The sequence below is a fragment of the Neofelis nebulosa genome, chromosome 11 (genome assembly GCF_028018385.1).
Source record: "Neofelis nebulosa isolate mNeoNeb1 chromosome 11, mNeoNeb1.pri, whole genome shotgun sequence".
Taxonomy (NCBI): domain Eukaryota; kingdom Metazoa; phylum Chordata; class Mammalia; order Carnivora; family Felidae; genus Neofelis; species Neofelis nebulosa.
This window is the reverse complement of record NC_080792.1, coordinates 59,109,713-59,131,244: the sequence shown is the minus strand read 5'-3', so window position 1 is coordinate 59,131,244 and position 21,532 is coordinate 59,109,713. Positions and strand designations below refer to the sequence as shown.

At 50.2% G+C, this 21,532-nt stretch overlaps 1 protein-coding gene across 12 annotated transcripts in view; it reads right to left on the bottom strand.

Annotated features, from left to right (window-relative positions):
* Positions 1-21,532, bottom strand: part of MTCL1 (microtubule crosslinking factor 1) — a 130,270-nt gene that overhangs the window by 36,124 nt on the left and 72,614 nt on the right. For 5 of the 12 annotated variants that reach the window (XR_009251068.1, XM_058692684.1, XM_058692690.1 and 2 more), the window contains exons 4-9: positions 19,409-19,468; positions 18,101-18,178; positions 12,434-13,777; positions 11,171-11,302; positions 3,562-3,684; positions 991-1,221 (exon numbers count right to left, since the gene is read on the bottom strand). Coding sequence is in view for 11 of the 12 variants with exons in the window: in XM_058692684.1 (XP_058548667.1) it covers positions 991-1,221; positions 3,562-3,684; positions 11,171-11,302; positions 12,434-13,777; positions 18,101-18,178; positions 19,409-19,468 (1,968 nt within the window). In the remaining variant the exon portion in view is untranslated. The remainder of the gene's footprint in view (positions 1-990; positions 1,222-3,561; positions 3,685-11,170; positions 11,303-12,433; positions 13,778-18,100; positions 18,179-19,408; positions 19,469-21,532) is intronic. The other 7 variants (XM_058692687.1, XM_058692693.1, XM_058692692.1 and 4 more) reach the window with 5 other exon arrangements.

The following is a 21,532-nucleotide window of genomic DNA, read 5'->3' as shown; positions in this document are numbered from 1 at the left end:
CTTCCCCTTCCTAGGATGACTGCAAACTATATACACTGCTCACTAAAGTAAAAGCAGACAAAAAGTTCCTGGGAGTCTAAAGGAAACCGACACTTATGATGCCTTGAAGCCCCTGACACAGGAGTCACGGGTGCGGATGCTCAGAACCTCAGTGGTCCCAGCCCTGCACGCATCAGAAGGCAAGGCTGGAAGGAGTCTGCAGAGCTCGAGGTCACACTGGCTTAATCAATAAGATCAATCAGAAAAGGAAGTGGCTCTGTCCTTGTTCTGGGATGAATCTGGGAATATGGAGGCACAGGAGGGAACAGGCACGTGCACAGATTCTGAGGGCAGCAAAAATCTGGCCCATCTGGAGCTTATAAAATGGCATTGGCAGAACGGGCTCTAGCATTTAGGAACAAAAACCAAATGGAAAGAAGAGAGAAAGATTTAGAGCTAGGTTGGACAAACCAGCAAGGCGGAACGAGAGATGGGAAGGGACTCCAGGTGACAATGTCCATGAATCCATAGATGAGTGGCAAAAGAAATGGCAGCAAAACCATGCGCACTATGGAGTCATAGACCAGGACTCTGAAAACAAGGTCAAGGGGTGCCTGGGTGGCTCAGTTGGTTAAGCGTCCGACTTCCACTCAGGTCATGATCTCGCGGTTTGTGAGTTTGAGCCCCGCATCAGGCTCTATGCTGACAGCTCAGAGCCTGGAGCCGCCTTCAGATTCTGTGTCTCCCTCTCTCTGCCCTTCCCCACTCATGCTGTCTCTATTTTATTAAAAAAAAACAAAAAAACAAAAACGAGGTCAAAGGACAGCACGGGATTCTTGGTCTAACGTATAACTCAACAACCTGTTGCATTTCCATGGCCTGCGTTGGACTTGATAAAATAACGTGAAATGGCAGAGTGTGACTCTGTATGTAGAAGGCAGAGGGACAGCAGTGCCTGGGGGGCAAGAACAAAACAGACGCAAATAAAACAAACGCTCTGGGCAGAGGTACCTCCGTGAAATCCTCGCCTTCCTCCTCCATCTGTTTCCCTTGCCGCCAGAGCTTCAGCAGCCACCTGAGTTTGACGTAGAAAAGGAAAATGTTCTGCTTCAAGGAACGGAGCTCCTGCTGCATCAGATTTCTCTCATCACTCCAGGTTCGCTCATGGAGGGTGTTTTGCAAAGCCAGGCTGTGCATTTCTAGCTCTTTCCACCTCAAGGCGTAGAGGTGCTCCTCCTCCATCTTGAATGGAAAAAAGGAGAGAGTGTGACAGTGGCTCTTCCCACCTGCCACCCAAGCCAAACCAAAAGTCTTTGCAAACTGCCGTTCAATCCTTACCATGTTGCACCTGGGACGTGAAACACGGAAACTCCCTGAGACATGTACTAGTTATAAAAACCTCAAGGGTTTTCTGATTCAGAAGCAAACCCTATTTCAAAGTAAGGGGTTATAATCGATTTTCATTGTCAAGTCTCTCGGGGTGTTTTTAGTGGTCTCTAAACTTCAGGAAAATGGTTTTTCGGATGTACTACGTGCAGCTGATTTCCATGCAGATTCCATGTGCCCTCTGGATGTGGGCTTGCACACAAAGGCACACTGGGATTGTAAAGGGGGAGTAGGTGGAGATCCTTCCCCTTGGCTTCCTGAGCCTTCTGGTGTGCACACCCGCAGCAGAAGGTGGAGATCGCCAAGCTGACGGAGAGGCCCGCAGAGAGCAGGCGGGCGAGGCAGGTCGGGGAGCAGGGATTTCTCTAGATGTGAGGTCCTCTGCTGCATACAGTGGTGGGCAAACAAGAATCTGACAACCTGCTGCCACACTTAGGACTTCACGTTCCTATCAGTTATGAGTGACCCTTAGGGAAAGAAAGCATTGCTGAAAAGGAAGTGTTTCCCTTTGCTATGCTAAGTTCCTACTTTTCAGCATGGGTACAGGCACGTTACAAGCAATAAACCATCATTATGTCGATGATGACTAAGCCAAGGGGTGTGAATAAAATCTTATTGCACAGATTGGGGCACAAGAATAATATCAATAGTAGCTAAAGTGATAGACGGGATGAAAGCTTTCTGTTCCACAGTCTGAAAAACAAGCGTTAGGATGCCAGCCTTGTTTTGAGCTGTCCTCTCCCGCTTTAACACGCCCCCTGGGCCAAAGATCAAGGCAGTGAGTTTTGTTTTGTCTCACTTTCCTAAAGTGCTAGATTCGTGCGCAGAAACCATGGGGATGTGACAATGGCTGCCTGAGGTCCACGCCTATGTGTCCCATGTGCTTAAAGCCACTGAAGAGAAGCAGCTCTGGGAAGGTTCTGGGTCTGCGCACAGACTTGCGTGGCCAGTCGTTGTACCGGATCTTTTTTGCACTTCAAGCTGCGATAACACAAAATAGTGGTGATTTAATTCACCACCTTGGCAGCCTCAGAGTCCTCCCAAGGGTTCTCTGCCCCATGGGCACAAGAGCAGGACAGAGTGGGGAGAGGGGCAGCCTCCCACACTGGACATTCACCATTTGCAGTGTTATCTCAGGCCACCGACCGACTGGGGAGGCTTCAGCACCCTGGGCCGCAAAGCGAAGCTAACTCGGGATGTGCAGAGCACCTAGCTCAGGGCAGGTATGCCAGAGGTTCTAGAGTGTTAGTCAATGGAGGCCAGGGAGGGCGGGGGGTGGGCGACTGGGGGTGGGGCTGTTCTGTCCGCTATTCTGCAGCCTCCTGCCAACGTTCCTTCCCAGACTCTGACTTCCCCAAACGTCCTGGCTGCCTCCGCCTGTCCCATGACGCCAAGCACTTCTCAAGTCTCAGGGTCGGTCCTCTGCCCTCAGGACACGTTAGGAAAAACTGTCCCTTTCCCTCTGAACAAGCCTGGATGACCCCTCACCCCCTCCAAGCTGCAACACACTCCTCTACCCTGAATCCAACCACGAGGCACAGCCGGGGGCCCTGCCATTTTGCATCTCCAGGATGGACTCACTTCTCAAACATGATTTTTGGTGCAGTTAAAGAAAAAAAAAAAAAGGGAAAGTAAGTTATTTAGGAAATAAGTGCCCGTGTCTGCTAATCCTTTCTCTTAGCAACTCTGGTAACGGATTTAACAGATAAAGGATGATTAGCTAGGTTATTCTAAAATAGAAGAGTTAATGAGGCCGCAGCTCAATTAATGGCAGGTTTTTGAAGACAACCGTTTAGGGTGAGCTGCTAAAGTTTCTACCAGAAAGCTTACCACATTGAGAAAGTTTACAAATCTGCGGGACAACAAAAGTTATGGACACACTTTTCATGTCCAGATGCATGAAGGCCCTTATTTGATTTTTCTTTGCTGGCCATGGCTGCAGGAAAAGGTAGATTCGATGTTCGGAAGAACTTCCCGCAGACCACAGCGTAAATACAGTCAAAGCACGTTCTAGAAGAGAAAGGCAGACAGTTCTCTTTAGGAGACGTCTGAGGGGCCGCTCAGTGGAGGATCCTCCAGCCCTGTGAGTCCAGGAGCCTGTGCACGACAGCTTTCTCTCAAATACATCCTGCCATCTGCCTCCAGGGGCTGTGCAGTCAGAGACCTGGTTGTGCTGAAATCGCGTTACATATTTACCTTACGAATCCTGTCTGTAAATTTCTCTGTCTCCTCTTGATGCAGTCTGGCCGCCTGTGCAAGCTGACCCTGCAGTTCTTCTAGCGATACACTCTGTTCAGGTAAAACAGGGGGGCCCCTGAGCTGATCGGTGGGATAAAGGAAGGGGTTTAGTGGACGCGAGGACTCTGCCTGACGTGAAGACGCAGGACAGACATCTGCACAAACCGGGGACACACACAGAGTGACACAGCACGTGCGGGCGCTGCAGCAGGGGAGTGAGTCTGGGGCAGCTCCCCCAAGATCCTGCCCTGGGCTCTTGTGTCGTCTGTGACGGAAGCCTGGACGCCCTCATCTCTCTCCTGGGAGACAGGTGCGTCGCGGTGCCTGTGACCTGAACTTCGACCACCATGGTACCCACCAACCAGGCTGAGACCCAATTAGTCTCTGCTACCACAGCAGCTTTTCAAAATGCCGGGGTGGTCAGAGCTGGCAACTCTGATCAAGTCAAACGTGACCACCTCACACGAGTCGGTCTCTGAGATTCACTGCCCGGGTTCGTTCTAAGCTGCATAATTAATTTGCTCATACGCTTTCTTAGTAGAGATTTTCGTGCTCAGTCCAGAATGCCTTTTTCTTTCCTGGGCAGCGGTAGGCTGGATGCTCAGGATAACTGGGGTGGGGGTGCCCAGAAACACTGTCTCAGCCTTTTCAATTGCACACAGTGCCTACAAGGAACTGCACAAAGTTCTGCTTATTACATTTTAGGTTAAAAATAGTCAAAGGAATCTTTTTTTTTCATGCTTCTCATTGGTAATGTCTACCTACTGGTACAGCCTATCTTTTGTGTCCAAATGGCAACGATAGAGAAATCAAAGCTACTATTTTTGAAAGAAATGGTTTTTTTTTTTTTTTTTTTTTTTTAGAGATGGAAACAGTTACATTAAAATCAGTGGGGGGGGGGTTAGCTATGATCTTGTATTAACCTGGGTTGACCATGTGCCTCCAGATGGTGTGTGTGTGTGCGGAAGCCAGCAACAGAACATAAACTTTCCTTTCCTTGGGGATTCCTAGGCCACCGGGTGACAATCAGTTCAAAGCCTAATCTTGGTGAGGCTGGCTCTCATTATGGTTATGTGAGGAAGACTTCATGCTGGTCGATAAGCTTCCCTCTACCAGCAGGCAGATGTCTCTCCAGTTGAGCCCTACACAATGTGCAGCCCTTTGGAGCCCTGGTTCATTGCTTTCTCTGCCTGTGTTGGACCCAAGGCCCTGTGTCCTGTCCCCATGCAGCTATTAAAACCCAAGGCTCTGGCTTACCAATCAATTCTGGCAACTATCCCCCTAACAAGCTCACCCAAAAGCCAGAGACTGCTCTAATGTTCTCTTCTGAAAACAGTTCCAACCCTTGAAGATTTCCCCAAATTTCTTGGGAATTCAGCTACATATCTAAAACGGCATTTTATTCTTTATGCAGCACTTAAAAAAATTTTTTTTAATGTTTATTTAAAACTCTTTTGAGAGAGAAAGAGAGAGAGGCAGAGCACGAGTGAGTGAGGAGCAGAGAGAGAGGGAGACAGAATCTGAGCAGGCTCCAGGCTCTGAGCTGTCAGCACAGAGCCTGACGTGGGGCTCAAACTCACAAACCGTGAGACCATGACCTGAGCCGAAGTTGGACGCTTAACTGACTGAGCCACCCAGGCGCCCCTACTTTATGCAGCACTTTATTCAACAAATATTTACTGAGCACCTATAGTGCTTGGCAGTGTACTGGGGATTTAGGAGTAAATAAAGCTGCCCCAAATCTCTGCCCTCATGGGGTATCCCTTCTGACAGTTTAGGCATTTTGCACAGGAGTGCTTTCAGGTGACCCAGGCTACTCTCCTCCCAGCTTTACTTTTCAGTTACTCATTAGTCTATACATTTAAAATGTAAAAATCCTCCATGTTTTGATACATCTAATACTAGCCCGAAGCTCAATATTATTAGATGTTGAAATAGGCATCCTAATCAACCCTTTTAAGAAAATCAAGTATCTGTTAATTTAGTTTCTATAGTATTAAACCAAACTAGTTAGTTTGGTTTTAATCTTAATAAGTCATGTACAGGGGCGCCTGGGTGGCTCAGTTGGTTAAATGTCCGACTTGAGCTCAAGTCATGATCTCACCATTCCCAAGTTTGAGCCCTGCGTTGGTCTCTGTGCTGACCGCTCAGAGCCTGGAGCCTGTTTTGGATTCTGTGTCTCCTTCTCTGTCTTTGCCCCTCCCCACTCGTGCTCTGTCTCTCTCTCTCAAAAATAAATAAACATTAAAAAAAATTTAATAAATAATGTACATAAACTTTTTTTTGTTTATTTATTTATTTTTTAGAGAGAGAGAGAGAGAGAGAGAGAGTAGGGGAGGGGCAGAGAGAGAATCCCAAGCAAGTTCTACACTGTCAGCACAGAATCCGATGTGGGGTTCGAACTCATGAACTTTGCACTTATGACCTGAGCCGAAATCAAGAGTCAGACGCTTAACCAACTGAGCCACCCAGTTGCCCCTACACTGTTTTTATTTCAAACAAATATATGAGCCTCATACTTCAGCATTGTTTGATTAAAAATGTGTCCCTCTGTTGGAGCCACATCTTTGAAGCGTCACAGAAAAGGACCCGTGATGTCCTACGACATTGTTTCTCTGGGGCATCTGATTTACCTACAGTGGCTCTGTGTCATCTGTGGAGTATGGTCAACAACGGAAACTCAGTCCTCTTCGTCTATTAGAAGTTTTATTTTTCTTTACTGTCCATTTTTGCGCATGGAATCTTAAAACTCCTCCTGACAGCTAACTGTTCCTAGCTGGGATGCTGTCACTCCAAATTACAAAAAACAAAGTACAAACATGCTCTGGTCAAAGTTTCAGTCCAGAATTATTCTACCGTCACACGACTGCATCCAGCCACATACATTTGGAGGAAGTGTTCACATAACACCTAGATCTCTAGACAGACTCTATTCCACCTCTACCACGAGGACTTCATTTTCCGGTGAGTTCCATTTTGTTCTGGCCAGTTTTGTTACTGCTTCTTCCAGAAGCCATAGATGAAGTCAGCACATGTGTGCATATACTTGGCATAAGACCCCATGTCATTTTATCCATTGTGGCTGGTATTTCACAGCTGGGGCATAAGGGGTCACAAATGCTTCATGTGTGTCGTTGACTAAGGGATCAAAAGAGGAGTTGGGGAAGAGAGCCCTTTGAGATTCCTGCTCTAGAAACTCAATCCTCTGGGCCACGGGCTTGGTTTCATTTATATCTGAAATGTGACCAGTGCCCATGCTCGGCCACTTCTCATTCAGAACTATTTTTAAGGCGCCCCACACATTCCGAGCTGCATATCCTATACGTTGTTCTCTCTTAACAAGTGGGACTCTCTCAGCAGGGTTGTCGGGAGCCACAGGGAGCAAAGTCAGGGGACAAATCTGGTGCGCAGTGGGAGAACAGAGCTAACATGTACTGAGATGAATAGGTACGAGGAATATCTGTCCTTCTGAGCTGTGAATTTTGGCGTGCCTCATGAATGGGTTAGTGGGTATTAGTGGGTTCTGGCTTCAGCTTTCTCTGCCTGTGATCGTTTTAAGAGTGCTGGGTGTGGATGTTCCCGTCCCCTCCTAAGATTAGAGTGTGCACCATCTGCGAGGCAGGCCTTCTATTTGTTGTCACCTAGTGACAGACTCGTCATGTCCCAAAATGCAACAGTGTGAGAATATAGCTTTTCTTTTTCTCCTTCTTGGGGTTACTGCTGCTGCCGGTGGTAGTTCTGGTAGTAGGTGGTTCAACCCGGCCCAAATACCCACATCTGCCAAAATAAGAATGCATCTTCTCTTCTCTAACCCCAAATATGAAAATCTACAAGGCAAATAACATGGAAGGCATTTCACAAATGGAGCTTGAGGAATGGATCCATTTTTTAAAAAACTTCAGCTTAAACAGAAAGTTTCTGCCCCCCACCCCCTGCCTTTTTTAAGCTATTGATAGCAGGTATCCTGATCAGCTCCCCACCCCCAAAGAGCTAAAGGAAATTCATGCAAGTATAGTGGTAATCGGCTTGCACAGAAGGTAATTTCAAAGGCGACGTAAGAGGAAGTGAGACAACTCCTCGAGGCACGCCGGCCTCAGTCTTGGCCTCGTTCTAGACAGAAGTGTCTGGGTTCGCCTTTTCTGCACTTATGGGGGCATTGTGCACTGTCACACTGACGGCCTGCATGAGTCTTCACCGGGAGATGCTTCTGGGTGGGTCGGGCTGCCCTGCTCACGGACAGGAGCTCTGTGTACCGTTTCACGACAGCCTCATGGGAAAGAGGTTGCGGGCCACGGATCGGGGGATGTTTTCATTAGAAGGCTTTTAAGAGTTCTACGTCTAGCATTGTCCACTGTACAATTCTTTAGCCCAGTGTCATATTCGAAGACCAAACTAAGCAGTCTGTTAGGGTGACATCCACCCCAGGGACACAGCAGCTCTCTCAAGACCCCGACTCTACAGACAGTCTATGTTGGGTTCCTCTCATAAAAGGAAAAATGACAGAGCTATCAAAGTGGTCATAGAATAGGTTTTATCTTTTAAAAAAATACTTTAAAATATAATGTGTTTGCACATATATAACTGAACCTTCCGTCTGAAATGCCTTAGGGAATAGTCAGAACAAAGGATGCTCAAGTCCCGATTAATACTATTCCCCCTTCTAGGAAATGATGCTGCCTGGGCCTTGCCTTTCACGATGAGCTTTTTCCCTTTGTCATCAAAATTTATAAAATGAAAGGAAACTGGACAGATGTGTAAAGGAGGCAACATACCATGCATGGCAAGAGAACTAGGTGTGCCGTCACTCACCCCAGCGATCTGGGTTTCAGAACATCCTCCACAGGAGATGGAGCTCTTCTGAGCAGTGCCCCCCCCCACATCAGGGTGGGGAGAGGGCTGAACCAGGCCTGAGGAGTCCCTTCGGGACCCGCCCCGCCTCGAGCACCAAATACTCGGAGACTTCCTGGCAAGCCACCTCACTCTCAGACCTCGATTTTCTCACGCTCAGAATGAGGCCCTTAGCCTGAAGATCCGACATTCCCTCCTGAGCTCTATCGTGCAGGGATCCTAAGTCACCACGTGGCACCAGCTAACTCTGCTAATCTATCGCTCACGGAGGTTTATTTTCGCACAACACTCAGTTTGATTCAACACAGTATTTTCCTCTCCCCGAAGTTGCTGGTTTCCAAAGCTACACAATGCCGTGTGTGTGTATGGCAGGCAATGGGGAAGCTTCTCGACGCCCCGGCATTAAGCAACATTTCCTCAGAGTTTAACTAAGCAAGGCGGCATGTGACGTGCCTTGAATGTTAAACGAGGAGGAAGCTGCAGTTATCCTCAAACAGCGATCAGAGAGCGCGGGGCTGCCTTGTTTAGCCGGAGCTATGCTGGTACAGCATCAGGAAGCAGCCAGCAAAAAATCTGCGCTCTGGGGGGGGGGGGGCACAGGACACTGGAACCACAACTAGGGCAGCTGTGACACCACTTCCCACCTGGCCATCTTCAGTGGCAGGGCATATTTCCCTCTTTATCCATAGCCACACTTTACATTTCCAGAGCGTCCAGCGCTTTTCGGGGTACTTTCTCAATAGCTCATCGGCTCTGAGAATCTACGAGTAATCACGTGAGTCAGGGGGAACAGTATTTCTCCTCCCATTTCACAGATGAGAAAACAAGAGGCTGAGACTTGCTTGAGAAAGAGCTAGTAACGGACAAAGCTGGGCTTGAGCCCAGGGATCCTGACGCCCGTGCCAGACTGGATTCCAGCACAGCGTGACCTCCCTGCTAGAAAGAGCTAGTGGTACAGTGTTAGCTGCGGACTAGGAAATGTGTCTTCCTGAGGGTTCCATCCTGGAGAGGAATCATTCAGTTCTTTTGAAATGTACACAATTGTGAGGTTGCTACTGCCCAAGCAAAGCAGCATTCTCAGATAAAGACCCTGTGTGGGGCACAGGCCGATCAAAGGGGCTTACCGCGAAAGTTGCAGAGTTATAAGACACAACAATCACTAAATCTGTATTTGGGGAAACCCCCAACTAGGTGGTGTTTGCTTTCACTTTTGGTATAAAACCTAGGGACATCTTACCTGCAAGTTTGGAATGAAACACACTAGAAATGATATGCTGCGATATATGCCCAACTCCAGGCCCAAAGACAGTGTCCAGAAAACGTTTTCTAAATTACAGATGCTTGTTCTTCCAGCCGGGAAGGCCCAGGGTACCTGTGATCGTCTGTGGAGGCTCCGCACAGCACACTGGGCTCCTGCTTGCTTTCTGGGAGCTTGGCCCTGACGTGTACTCGGCCCTCAGCATGAGGGCTGCCTCCTTGTCACGGCTCTGTGTGACTCGTAGTGACATTCTTCCCTTTGGGGCAAGGACCTGGATGCTACCTTCTCGGACAAGCTGGGCCTCTGCCAAATAATATAAGGATGGTGGGACTACACAGGATATTTCCGAAAACTGTTTTTGTTTTCATGGAAGCCTTTCAAGGACAGTTTAAATGTGTTACCGTATGCCCAAATCAATGAGGGTAGGGATGTGACATACTCTTACAGGACAGGGGAAAAGCCCAGACCAGAGGTACGTGAGCTCAGCTCTGGGTAAGCCAGCAGCCCCGTGCGCCGACCTGTGATGTCAGGACCCGCAGCTACCCAAGGCGCTGGCTGCAAGCTGAGCTCAAGGGCACAGGTGCTGTTCTACCCCAAGTGCCTCTGTGAGCATCCCTTCGTAGTCAAATGCCTGACTCTTTTGCTGAGTGAGCTTCAGTGTGCTTCCAGGAGTGAGTCCCCTGTCTTTGTCACCTCTGCTGTTTGGGAGCCACCGGGATGTCTTAGAGCTGAGCAGTAACATCCCTGCTGGGGCTGGGAAATGAAGCCTCTTCAGCTAGACCTTTTCTAACGTGGAGCAGGATGCTCTATTCCTGCAATCACCCACCCTGACCAGCAGTACCGGAGCCAGCGAGTCATTCCTCGGGGACACCTGTCTCTCTGTCCTGGGTGGAATTACTTGGCAGGAAGAGCTTTCACCAACAGGACGGCTGACAACTGTTTCGCGTGATGGAGCATCTAGGGTGTCTGGGAGCTTTGTTGACAAGAGGTTACCGTGGCAACAGAGCCTGCTGAAGAGCCCCCAGGCCGGGAGCGCACTCCCTGCTTCTGCTCACCGGCTGGAGCACTGTCACCAGAAACTACAGGACAGGCCACATGAGACACAGGGAAGGACAGTTTCCTCCACACCAGCAAACACAGTGCTTGGTTTTCGTGCCTGCTTTTTCTAGTGTTTGACACAAAGCTACGGAACACTCACCAATCAGTCTCCTATGTTTTGCTAAAGCTCCTGGCGCCCGTGGGCAGGACGATGGCCGTCGGACCCGGGTGCTGGCAGTCCGCTGGCATTCACCCTGTGCAGACCCTTGTCTTCCATTTGCATGCAATGGTTTGAGTACCCGGGAGTCCTGCCTCGTTCCATCTCAGCCCACCATATCCCCTAAGGGCCTTGGACCCAGGGAGGAAACATCACACAGCCAGCCACACAGCAAAAGGAGGGGTGGGAGGGCAGGGGGTGCTGACCTCTAGACTGAAGTAGCTCTGGCCTGCCTGCTGGCAGCTCCCAGCGTCCCCATCAGCCCGGCGGTGTAGCTGTTCCGGCTCTTCCCCGCGTTCCTGACCCGGCTGCCACTCCGGCTGACCTCTCAGTTTGGACTGTTAGGTGCATGGGAGGGATTTGGTTTGCTTTGGTTTGGTTTTGAATTTTAAATAAACAACAAAGGGGAAGGGTGTGGTGGTGGGGGGGAGTAGGGACTGGGGCTCGAGAAAACAAAAGTGGGCAAGGCAGACAACTGAAACCACCACCAGACGAGGAAAAGCATGAACAGACACAGCGCCGTACAAGAGTGACGAGGACAGAGCCAAAATGGGGATGCGCAAGACGATGGGTGAGAGATCTGGAAAGCAAAAAGAGAAACAGAGGGGGGAAGGAGGCAGAACACTGGTTATGAGGCGCATGCAATGGGGATGCGTGAATCAGACTGAACTGCAAGCACACACCCACGAAGGATACGGAAACAAGGCTCCTCCTTCCTCGCTTGTGGTCGAGCAGCAAAAGCCATAATCCAGGAGGCAGCTGGGTCATGCACCCAAGGGCGATGCATAGGAAAGCAGTCCTTGGAAGGCCACTCCACTCCGCCATACCCTCGGCTCACGGAGGGCAGCGACTTTCTCCATCAGAGCCATCCTTCTCCCGGGGGCCGACTCCTCTCCCCACTCTGGCTCATCTTCCAGCAGGAGCCGCTGGGCCTGGCTGCCTAGGGCTTTGCAGAGCAGTACTGTGTCCCTCCAGCAATCAACCCAAGCAGGGATGCAAACGCTCCTGAGCGAGTCTGCTAAGTATCCTGACTGTGAAATGAGTTTGTACTTTGTTTTTAAACTCCTCTGCTTCTTCATCGGGACAGCCGGTCGTTTGAGACACCAAAAAAAAAGGAGAAAGGACGGACTGCGTCGATCCCTATCGCTTCCATTGGGGTGAGCCTTGTGTCATGAGGGAGGGCCTCTAAGCCAAGAGCAGCGGCGCAGTTTAAAAAAGAAAAAAAAAAAGAGCGGAAAAAGGAAAAAGAAACAAGGAAATCAAAGAAAACTCAAAAAAAAAAAAAAAAAAAAAAAGAAAAGAAACCCAGCCAATAGAAAGGATTTGGTTGACACTTGAGGCTTTAGTACAATGCAGGTTTGAAATCATAACCAAGCAGCCGTGAGCAGAATGAGTTCAAGTGCAGCAATGCCAGCGAGAAGGAGGAAGAGCAAAACGGAGCAGGGAGGCAGAGCCAGGAGCCCCCTTACCTGCAGGTCCGGGACCAGCTCCTTGCCCAGGTTCCCGACGGGGGAGTCCCGGGATACAGAGGTCACAGTGGAGAGAAAGCTGGAAGACTCCGTGAGGTGGGGCAGGGGGGACAGGCCCTCCAGGCGCTCCCTCAGGCCGTCCCCGATCCGGTTCACCTGCTCCAGGAAGGCCTGCAGCTCCTTCCTGAAAGCCTTCATCCTCGAGTTGATGGTCCCCAGCAGCGGGGGCTCCTTCTTGCCCCCCTCGCCCGTCTCCCCTGCCCCCTGGACGCCAGACCCCGGTGAGGCCTCGCCACCGCCCTGCGGCCCCACATCGTCCCCGAAGCCGGCGGTGTCTGTGATGAGGCGCTCCACGGTCCGCTCGAGGCGCTCGGCCTCGTGCTTTATGCTCACCAGGCACTCGGTGTCTTCCCTGGCCCTCAGGAGCTCGGCTGGACACGGATCGCTCGCCTCCGACGGCTTTCCGCTGCCAAAGCCCGACGTCTTCTCGCACATGTCCTCTGAGTCGCTCTCGCCGCCGATAGGGCCTTCCCGTTTGGGCTGGGGCTGGCGGCCTTCCTCCCCGTCGCTCTCCTTCTTGCCCTGGTCGCTGTCCGCGTCACTGTCCCGGGGGCTTGGGGCACGCAGGCCCAGGTGGGCGGCCAGGTCGTAGCGCTGCACGTTGGACAGGAGCACCCGGTTCTCATACTGCAGTTTCAGCACCTTCCCGCTCAGCTCGTTGATCTGCAGCCGGGCTGACTTCAGCTCCTCCTGCAGAGGTGCCCCGCTGCCCACGCCCTTGCCCGTGCCCGTGCCGTCCGCCAGCCACCCGGGCTCCGGCCGGGGCTCAAACTTGACCTTGCTCAGCTCATGGGTCAGCTGCCGGTTGTGGTCTTCGATCTCGGATATGGACCTCCGGAGCAGCTCCGCTTCCTCCTGCACAAACTGCAGGTGCCGGCGGAGCTCCGTCGAGGACTCCAGGGAGTCGCCGAAGGGTGAGGTAGGAATGCTTGGGGCGTGGTCCCGGCCCGCACCCTCTCGCTCATACTGGACCCGCAGGTCCTCCATTTCTGCTTTGAGGCCTCGGTTCTCCACCTCCAGCTCCACGATCTTGCGGCCTAAGATGTTGGCTTCTTCCTCAACCAACTTGAGTCGCAGCTTCAGCTCGGCCTCCCTGGTGCTGGGCGGCCCGCCCGCTTCCCCCGTGGGGAGAGGGCTGTCCACGTCGCCGTAGACGGCCTTGTACTTCTGGAGCTCCTGTTCCAGCTCGTCCTTCTCCCTCCCCAGCTTGGCCATCTTTTTACGCATCAGGGAGCCTTCCTCTTTGGCAAACTGAAGCTGGCACTTCAAATCGGCACTGTCATCCTGCCAGGAGAGAACAGCCCGAGAGAAGGGTTATTTGAAAATACCAAATGTTCGTGTTTTTGATGATTTCCCTTGCACCTCGCCCCCGACGCGCACACAAACACAAAACAACCATCTTTCTGTCAGTGCGTCGAGTTACAGGTAGAAGGAGCCGACAAAGCCGAGGTGAGCCCAGGCCTTCACGTAGGGGACACCGCAAAGGCCTTCGGTCTGTTGCTTTCTCACAGAAACCAAAGAAACCAAACGATTCGTTTGGGGGGAAACATGCACATGGAATCCATCACACAGGTGATGAGTGAAGAGGGCAGAAAACGGAATGAAACCCAGTGTCTGTTAGCAGCACAAAGGTTCGGCCTTATTTTGTGGGTCCAATCCGACTAATCGCGAGCACCGGTGGGAGAGGCCAGAACCCCTCACTAAGCCCGGTGTAGCAGACAGGCTTCGGTAGCTACTTCCAAGGTGTCGCCACTCACTTCCTCCACAGTGTGGACCTCCCTCATCTACGGTGGCCAGCAATCCACAGGTATTACCAGGACAGAGAGGTCCTAGTCAGAGCCCCGCATTCTATGGATTTGCTGAGACCCTGAGACGTGGCAATTCAGCTCTACTCCTGCCCTCGTCTCCCCACCCCCAGCATATCACAAGGATGACAGAAGGATGACAACACAGGATGATAGGCAGGAGGCGGTTTTGGAAGTCGAGGTGTGGAGCAAGTACCACGTGGTTAGGATGAATTGTGGTTGCAGACCTAACACCTGGGTTACTCACAACCTTTCACCAGGCAAGGGCAACGTCAGAACTTTTGTTCTGTTCCGCTCCCTTCACTTGCTGTAGCACAGCAGGAAATTAAACTCAGAAACCCAAGGGTGGAGTTAAGTGTTCCAAAACTGGAGAAGTGGTTCTCACTGGTAGAAGATTCTGGAGGGTCCCTGAAGCAGACTCTCTGCTGCTCAAAGCCCTCGCTGTGTGGTCGAGGTCCAGAAGGCACGTTTTGAACCATTTGGAGAGTTGATTGTGCCTTCTCAATGCAGATCTCAATGCCTCGGAACTACATGAGCTCTGATACAGGCCTGCACAAATGTTTTACTAGGCACGTCCAGCGAATGGGAAAAATGACCAATTTCATGAATCATTCCCGTTTGGCTACCAGGAGTTTCAAAAGACTGCCGTGGGGGCAAAGACTTCAGCAAAGGCTTCCCCATCACCCTGAGAGTCTCAACAACATGGTCCATGGTAGCCATACTCCATCCGCCCCAGAGGAGGGAGAGTCATCAAACCAATCTCTAGAACACGTCAACCCTCTTGGGGAGAACGAACTCTTAGATCATTGTTTTGTGCTCAAATCGTATAGTGGAGTTAGATGCAGCTTTCACACTCCTTCTCTGCCATGTTCTTGCCACACGCTCACCCTTGGGCAGTAAGATACAGAAATAGCCACATTGGTGCCTCCTGTCTTCCTTTTACCCTGCCTAGATCCCTCCTCCTGCACCCCAAGATCATGGAAGGAAAAAAAAAAACAACCCTGATGAGACAGGGAAGACTCAGGAAAAATCTAAGGCCAATCTGTGAGCCAGTGCCATATGGAGAGCAGGCCCTGGTGCTACCTGGGTGCCTTTGGAGGGACAGGCTCTCACTGCCACCCTTTGAGCAAAGGGTAAATCAGTCCTGCCAGAAGTGGGTTCCGCTTCTGCCCCTTCTGTCCATGACACCATGGGCTGATCACAGAGCCCTGGTGAAATCTGTCTCCTTATGCCTAAAGCAAGATCCTCACTCAATGACAAGGTCACTGTGAAGGTCAAACGGGATAACGTACTGCACAAATTGTACATGGTAAATCTCCACAGTAGCACCCTGAAATTACCTCTCCTCTTTGTCTGAAGAGTAATTAATATTGGAAAAAGGGGTCAGTAACTCTGGCTTTTGTCTTCTTTGTGCATTAGGAGAATAATACAAATGTCACTGACAGGAGAGTACGGTATTTGTGCTCTAAGAACCCAATACACTAAGGATTTGGTTTGGTTTTGGTCAAGCAGACATAAAAAGGGTTTTTGTGACCAACTGGTAATAAAGCTGTCTGCCCACTCATACTGAGCAAAATGGATTATCATCACTGCTGGGGTAACAAGAGATCTATTTTAAAGGGCCTACATAGAACACATAGGCTGTAAAAGACATTGTTTTTAATTCTAACACTAAGGATAAAAGCATGCTTATTTGTGGATTCATTCATTCTTTCAGTGAATATTGAGAATCTACCCTGCACCAGAAACGGGCATGTTACTTTTAAATGACCCCAGCTTCGGGGCGCCTGGGTGGCACAGTCGGTTAAGCTTCCGACTTCAGCCAGGTCACGATCTCGCGGTCCGTGAGTTCGAGCCCCGCGTCAGGCTCTGGGCTGATGGCTCGGAGCCTGGAGCCTGTTTCCGATTCTGTGTCTCCCTCTCTCTCTGCCCCTCCCCCGTTCATGCTCTGTCTCTCTCTGTCCCAAAAATAAATAAAAAACGTTGAAAAAAAATTTTTTTTTAAATAAAATAAAAAATAAATGACCCCAGCTTCTTAAAACTTTTGAAAGCAGATCAAAAGCACCCTTTCCATTATTTGATAAACATAGATTTGCAAGAAATCTATGCATCCAAATACACAGAGAGGTCTCTGCTGTTCACATGAAGGAATGGAGTTTTAATACGCAAACGCACATACCAGTGGAGACAGATGGTCAACGCTTTGTAAATGGTTTAGTTTGGGAGTGAAAGCCTAGGATAGGAAGGTATCGCAGTGCCCTCAGCCCCAGCATTAACTTGGTAGTCAGTGTGTGTCCTTTGTCCTTAAATGATCCCGTCTCCACCTTGAACCAGAGAAATTCACCTTTTGTGCCTGAAAGCGGCAGCTGATATCATGGAAGAGAGTGTCACCAGCCTCAAGGGAACCCCACCATCTGCCCACCTTGAGCCTGGGCAGACCCAAGCAGGGGCAAGACCCCCTGCTGTGACCCATGCCCTGACGCCACTTCCGTGGAAACCTGCAGCTGGTGAGGCCTCGGTGTGGTGGAGGCCAGGCCTGAAACGTGGGGATAAGGGGCAAGGTGACCTGCACAGCTCAGGAAGTTTTTGTCTCAGACCAAAATCTGAAAGTCTCACGTGATCTTCCCTGAGGGTCTTCCCCCAAAAGTTGAACTGAGAAACTGAGGAAAGGGGTAGGATCTCTGAGAGGCGCACGCAACCCGGGTCGAGAGATCCTCAACCAACTTGAGTCGCAGCTTCAGCTCGGCCTCCCTGGTGCTGGGCGGCCCGCCCACTTCCCCCGTGGGGAGAGGGCTGTCCACGTCGCCGTAGACGGCCTTGTACTTCTGGAGCTCCTGTTCCAGCTCGTCCTTCTCCCTCCCCAGCTTGGCCATCTTTTTACGCATCAGGGAGCCTTCCTCTTTGGCAAACTGAAGCTGGCACTTCCTTCTTCTTGAACCTAGACCCCAGTCAGTTAAAGAAGAAGATTCTATGACATACCCTAAGGAGGGTCTGATTGGTAGATTACCTGATTGATAAAGTATCCAAAAAAAAATCTTCTTGTTCCTTAAAGACAGAAACTACACACACACACACACACACACACACACACACACGCACACAGACACACACACCCCAGGAATTCTAACACGATTAAAGCATGCTGCCATTTCTACCCAACACCCATGCACTACCAGGCCTGCGACCGATGCCAAAGCAGTTTTCCAAAGAAAGACAATCTCTGAAGCCAAGGGAGTGTGTGTATTTAGCAAAAGGGTCAGACTTGCTCCCTCGGGTCCAGGCGGCTGGAGCTAGGCGCTGCGCCTGCCGGTTCCCATTGAGCGGGGGAGGGGGGAGCAGGGAGCCGGGCTTCACCTCTTCTGGGGGCACGGAGCTACTCCTTCTCATAAGATGGGGAATCACAGCCTCAGCTAGAGCAGCAGGAGGCTGGGTCCCCCCATCTTATCTTGTAACCATACACTTTCTAAGACTCTGCCAGCATTCTGGGGGAGGGGTCTAGGCTGAATCCTAAGCTGAAGGATATCAAGCTCTGGTTTCAAGAGATCATCAGATAGCTCCAGGAACGCAGTATGAGAGCAGAAGGTCCAGTCACGCTTTCCACACGACACAGGTCCTGTGGCAGGCAGAGAAGGCAAGCACGGGACGGAGGGGAAGACACACACGGGACCACCACCACCACCAGCAGCAGCAGCTGGAAAGGCCTTGTCAAGCAACAAAAATATATCGCTCTGGGTATATATTCTTTGGCTTGCAAGTCTGACGTCTAGCCAGCACCCCAAGCGCTGACTACTCACGTTCCTACCTTGCGCCGGGGTGCCGGTTTCCTTTGAGTTTTGGCTGCAGACCTGCAGTTTCCAAGGCGCTCGGTTCCACCGCTCTGCTGGACAGAAACTCCTTTCTCAATGGTACCGCGGGCGGAGGGGGAACGTAACGCATTCCCGGTGCCCGGAATATTTCTCAGACACTCCTGAGAGGCAGTGACGGCCGTTCACAGCCTGGGTTACCCACAGGTGAAGGCAGTGCTATGTTCCGTAGCAGGGAAGCTGTTACCCTTTGAAGGGAGATCTTCCCTGCTCAAGAGCCAGGGAGCTGAAGCACACTCAAGGCCCGGGACACTCCAAGCCCCCAGCACAGGGACTGCAGATTTTACTTTCCCTGTTACTAGTGGATGCCAAAGTGAGGTCAGGGGAGGAGAGAGGGCAGGAGAGAAAGGTTAATCTTCGGCATTCCTGCTGTTCACACGGCCCAGTCCTCTGTGAAGGACATTCTGGGCATCAGTGAGTTTGGATAATGGCAAAACCAAAGGGGATCAAGAGTGGAGTTCACGGGGCAGGTCAACGGAGCTCTCAGTTACCCGGACTTCTTGAGTCTCTCTAATTACTACTTGCTCCGATCACTCGGGGAGCTGATGCCCCACGAATGCCTTTGTTCTCTCCAACACCTCATACTAGAGGCATTTCTTTTTTTCAGAAAAAGAAGGGAGGAATCCAGTAAAGCCTGTGTTGGGAAGCGCTCAGAAAATTCTGCAGAACACAAACCGTGTACAAAGAAAGGGCTACGTTTTTACCATCTTCTGGCGAGAACATCTCACTTTCAGTAAGGACAGTTTAAGATACTGTTCAGCTTACCCGTTATAACATCTCACTTTCAGTAAGGACAGTTTAAGATACTGTTCAGCTTACCCGTTAAACAACAACAACAAACAAAAAAGCCAATGTTCAAAACAATGCCTTATGAATGAACGAGCCAACACCTCACTAGCTGACCTATTTTACTGTGTGAATGACTGACGGCCAAAATACGTTTTACCAGTTGTGGATGCTGCCAGAGAGCCCTGAATTACACAAAATTATGTTTTGCACAGAGCCAGTCTGTTCTTGTCTTTCTTGAAGAAGTCACCAGCTTATCAGTGTGAGAAACAAAAAAGGAGGAGTTGGTGGTTTAGAAAGAACATTTTCACCCCATGGAGGTTTTGAGCAAGTCCAAGTTTGTTGGCAGGTAACGTTTCTTTGAATATTTTAAAGGCAGTGTTCTCACGCTTTTGAGACCATTCAAAATGAGGTGACAGCCCCTCGAGGAGGTGTAACATTAGAATGATACTTCTGCTTACCTGGTTCAAGGTTTTCTTTTCTTTGTACGTTTCCCGGCTGCCTCTTCTTTTCAGGGAACTCTGAAATAGATCCAAGGGACATTCTGTTACGGGGAGGTCACGTGCAGGAGCTGGACTAGGCACACGCCGTCCCCACTGGTAGGGGACACACACAATGGATGGAGGTCCTTTTTTTCCCACGGTAATCAAGGAACCACTCACAGTCAATGTTTATTTATTTGTTTTTTAAATCTTTATTTATTTTTGAGAGAGAGTGCAAGCAGGGGAGGGGCAGAGAGAGAGGGAGACAGAATCCGAAGCAGGCTCCAGGCTTTATTTATTTTTGTAAATCTTTATTTATTTTTGAGAGACAGAGAGAGAGAGAGAGTGTGAGGCAAAGAGAAAGTGCAAGCAGGAGAGGGGCAGAGAGAGGGGGAGACAGAATCCGAAGCAGGCTCCAGGCTCTGAGCTGACAGCACAGAGCCCTATGTGGGGCTCGAACTCACAGACAGTGAACTCATAACCTGAGCCGAAGTCGGAGGCTTAACCGACGGATCCGCCCAGGAGCCCCTCAGAGTCACTGTTTAAATGCTGTAGAAGAAGCCTGGCAAGGTCTCTGAACCCTAATGATTGTGTTTGGAATATTCTTCAATTATTCAGTTTAATGAAAAGGAAGGGTGGTTTGGACGATTTGTAACAGTGGGAAGAAGAGAGGAGAGAGGTAGGTAGTTTCGGAAATAGACACAAGGTATTTCTGGAGCTGCCCTGCCTTCCTAATTAGGCTTTGTTGGGGCTAATATCAAAGTCAAACGCTGTTTCCTGAGTGCCTAAGGGTAAATGGCCAGATAACAAAGTGGTAGGAAGGAAGAGAAGGGTGGTGCAGGTTTATGGAGAACACCTAATCTAGGATGCAACAGTCTTCAGCCACAGCCCCCTCCAATTCATGACTAACCCTACATCTTTAAGGTCTTGTAAGGCCATAACTCATTCATGTGAAGTGGCCTTGGCCGTGTCCTTCAGTGGGCTGGGTCCCTGCCTAGTTTCACATACAATGCAGTATACCTATGCCTGCTTTCGGCAAGAAATGTGTCTGAAATACTAAAATAAAGTATGCTAAAATAAAGTATGAATACCGCAAGGACTGGCGGGAAGAGCCAGAAACATCCTAGGGGGAGATAGAGGGATGTGAAACCTGAAAAGATTAATGGAATCCTGAGACAAGCCAGGAGAAGGCAGTTTGGAAAGCTAAAGACTTGGGGGCTTTCATTCAGACCCTGGTAAGCCTGCGACTGGGAAGGAGTCTCCCTGCCCTCCTTGAGGCGTGGACCTGGATGCTGGGGTCATCTGGGAGTTCATCTCAAGGGTGCTCAGAGCCTCTTTGCTTCATTCCTTTGCTGCAACCCACCTGCCAAAATAGCCTAGGAAGGAGGCTCTCACACAAGTCACTTACATCACAGTCAGACCTACGGTAATGAACTCAGTTCTGTTTGCATTCAAAGTGCCCTCACTCACAGAAGGCCAGGCAGTGCCCTTCACTGGATGAAATTTATCAAACAATTAAAATTCCAGCCCCTTAGCCTCTTAGGAGGCCGGAGGCCAGAGGCCTAAAGGGGGAAAAAAAAAAAGGTAATTGAGAGAAGGGTGTGAAAGTTACAGAATCAGCAGGGAGTGTGGGCACTCCCTGGTCAACCAAGGCAGATGTGTGGAAGCTTATTTCTAAATCCCAGCTGCAGAAGCAGCTTTACTTCCTTTAGCCTTTTTGGTAAAGGCAGGGTCAAACTACAAAGAGAACCAGCTTTCTCCAACAGGTTATGTGAAGCCCGTCTTAGGGCTTGAGATTTACCACCCATAGTATGTAGGCTTTCCAAGATTCTTCATGTTGAAGTGAAGAGTTTCTTTGATTTGAATGAGCTGAGCGAGATGAACACTTCTGGAGATTTACTACAGAGGAGAGTTCCAATAAAGAAGCAGGGAGAGAAACCATTCCCAAAGGTTCAATTTCTGGGATCTAATTCCAGGACCGAGGTCAGCGCGGTGAGCCCGTGGCTCTTCGAGTCACCCTGTACCACATCACCTTCTCCCTATGAGTGCAAAGCACATTCTGCACACAATGAAAGAAAAGTATCTGGAGGTGAGATGAAAGAT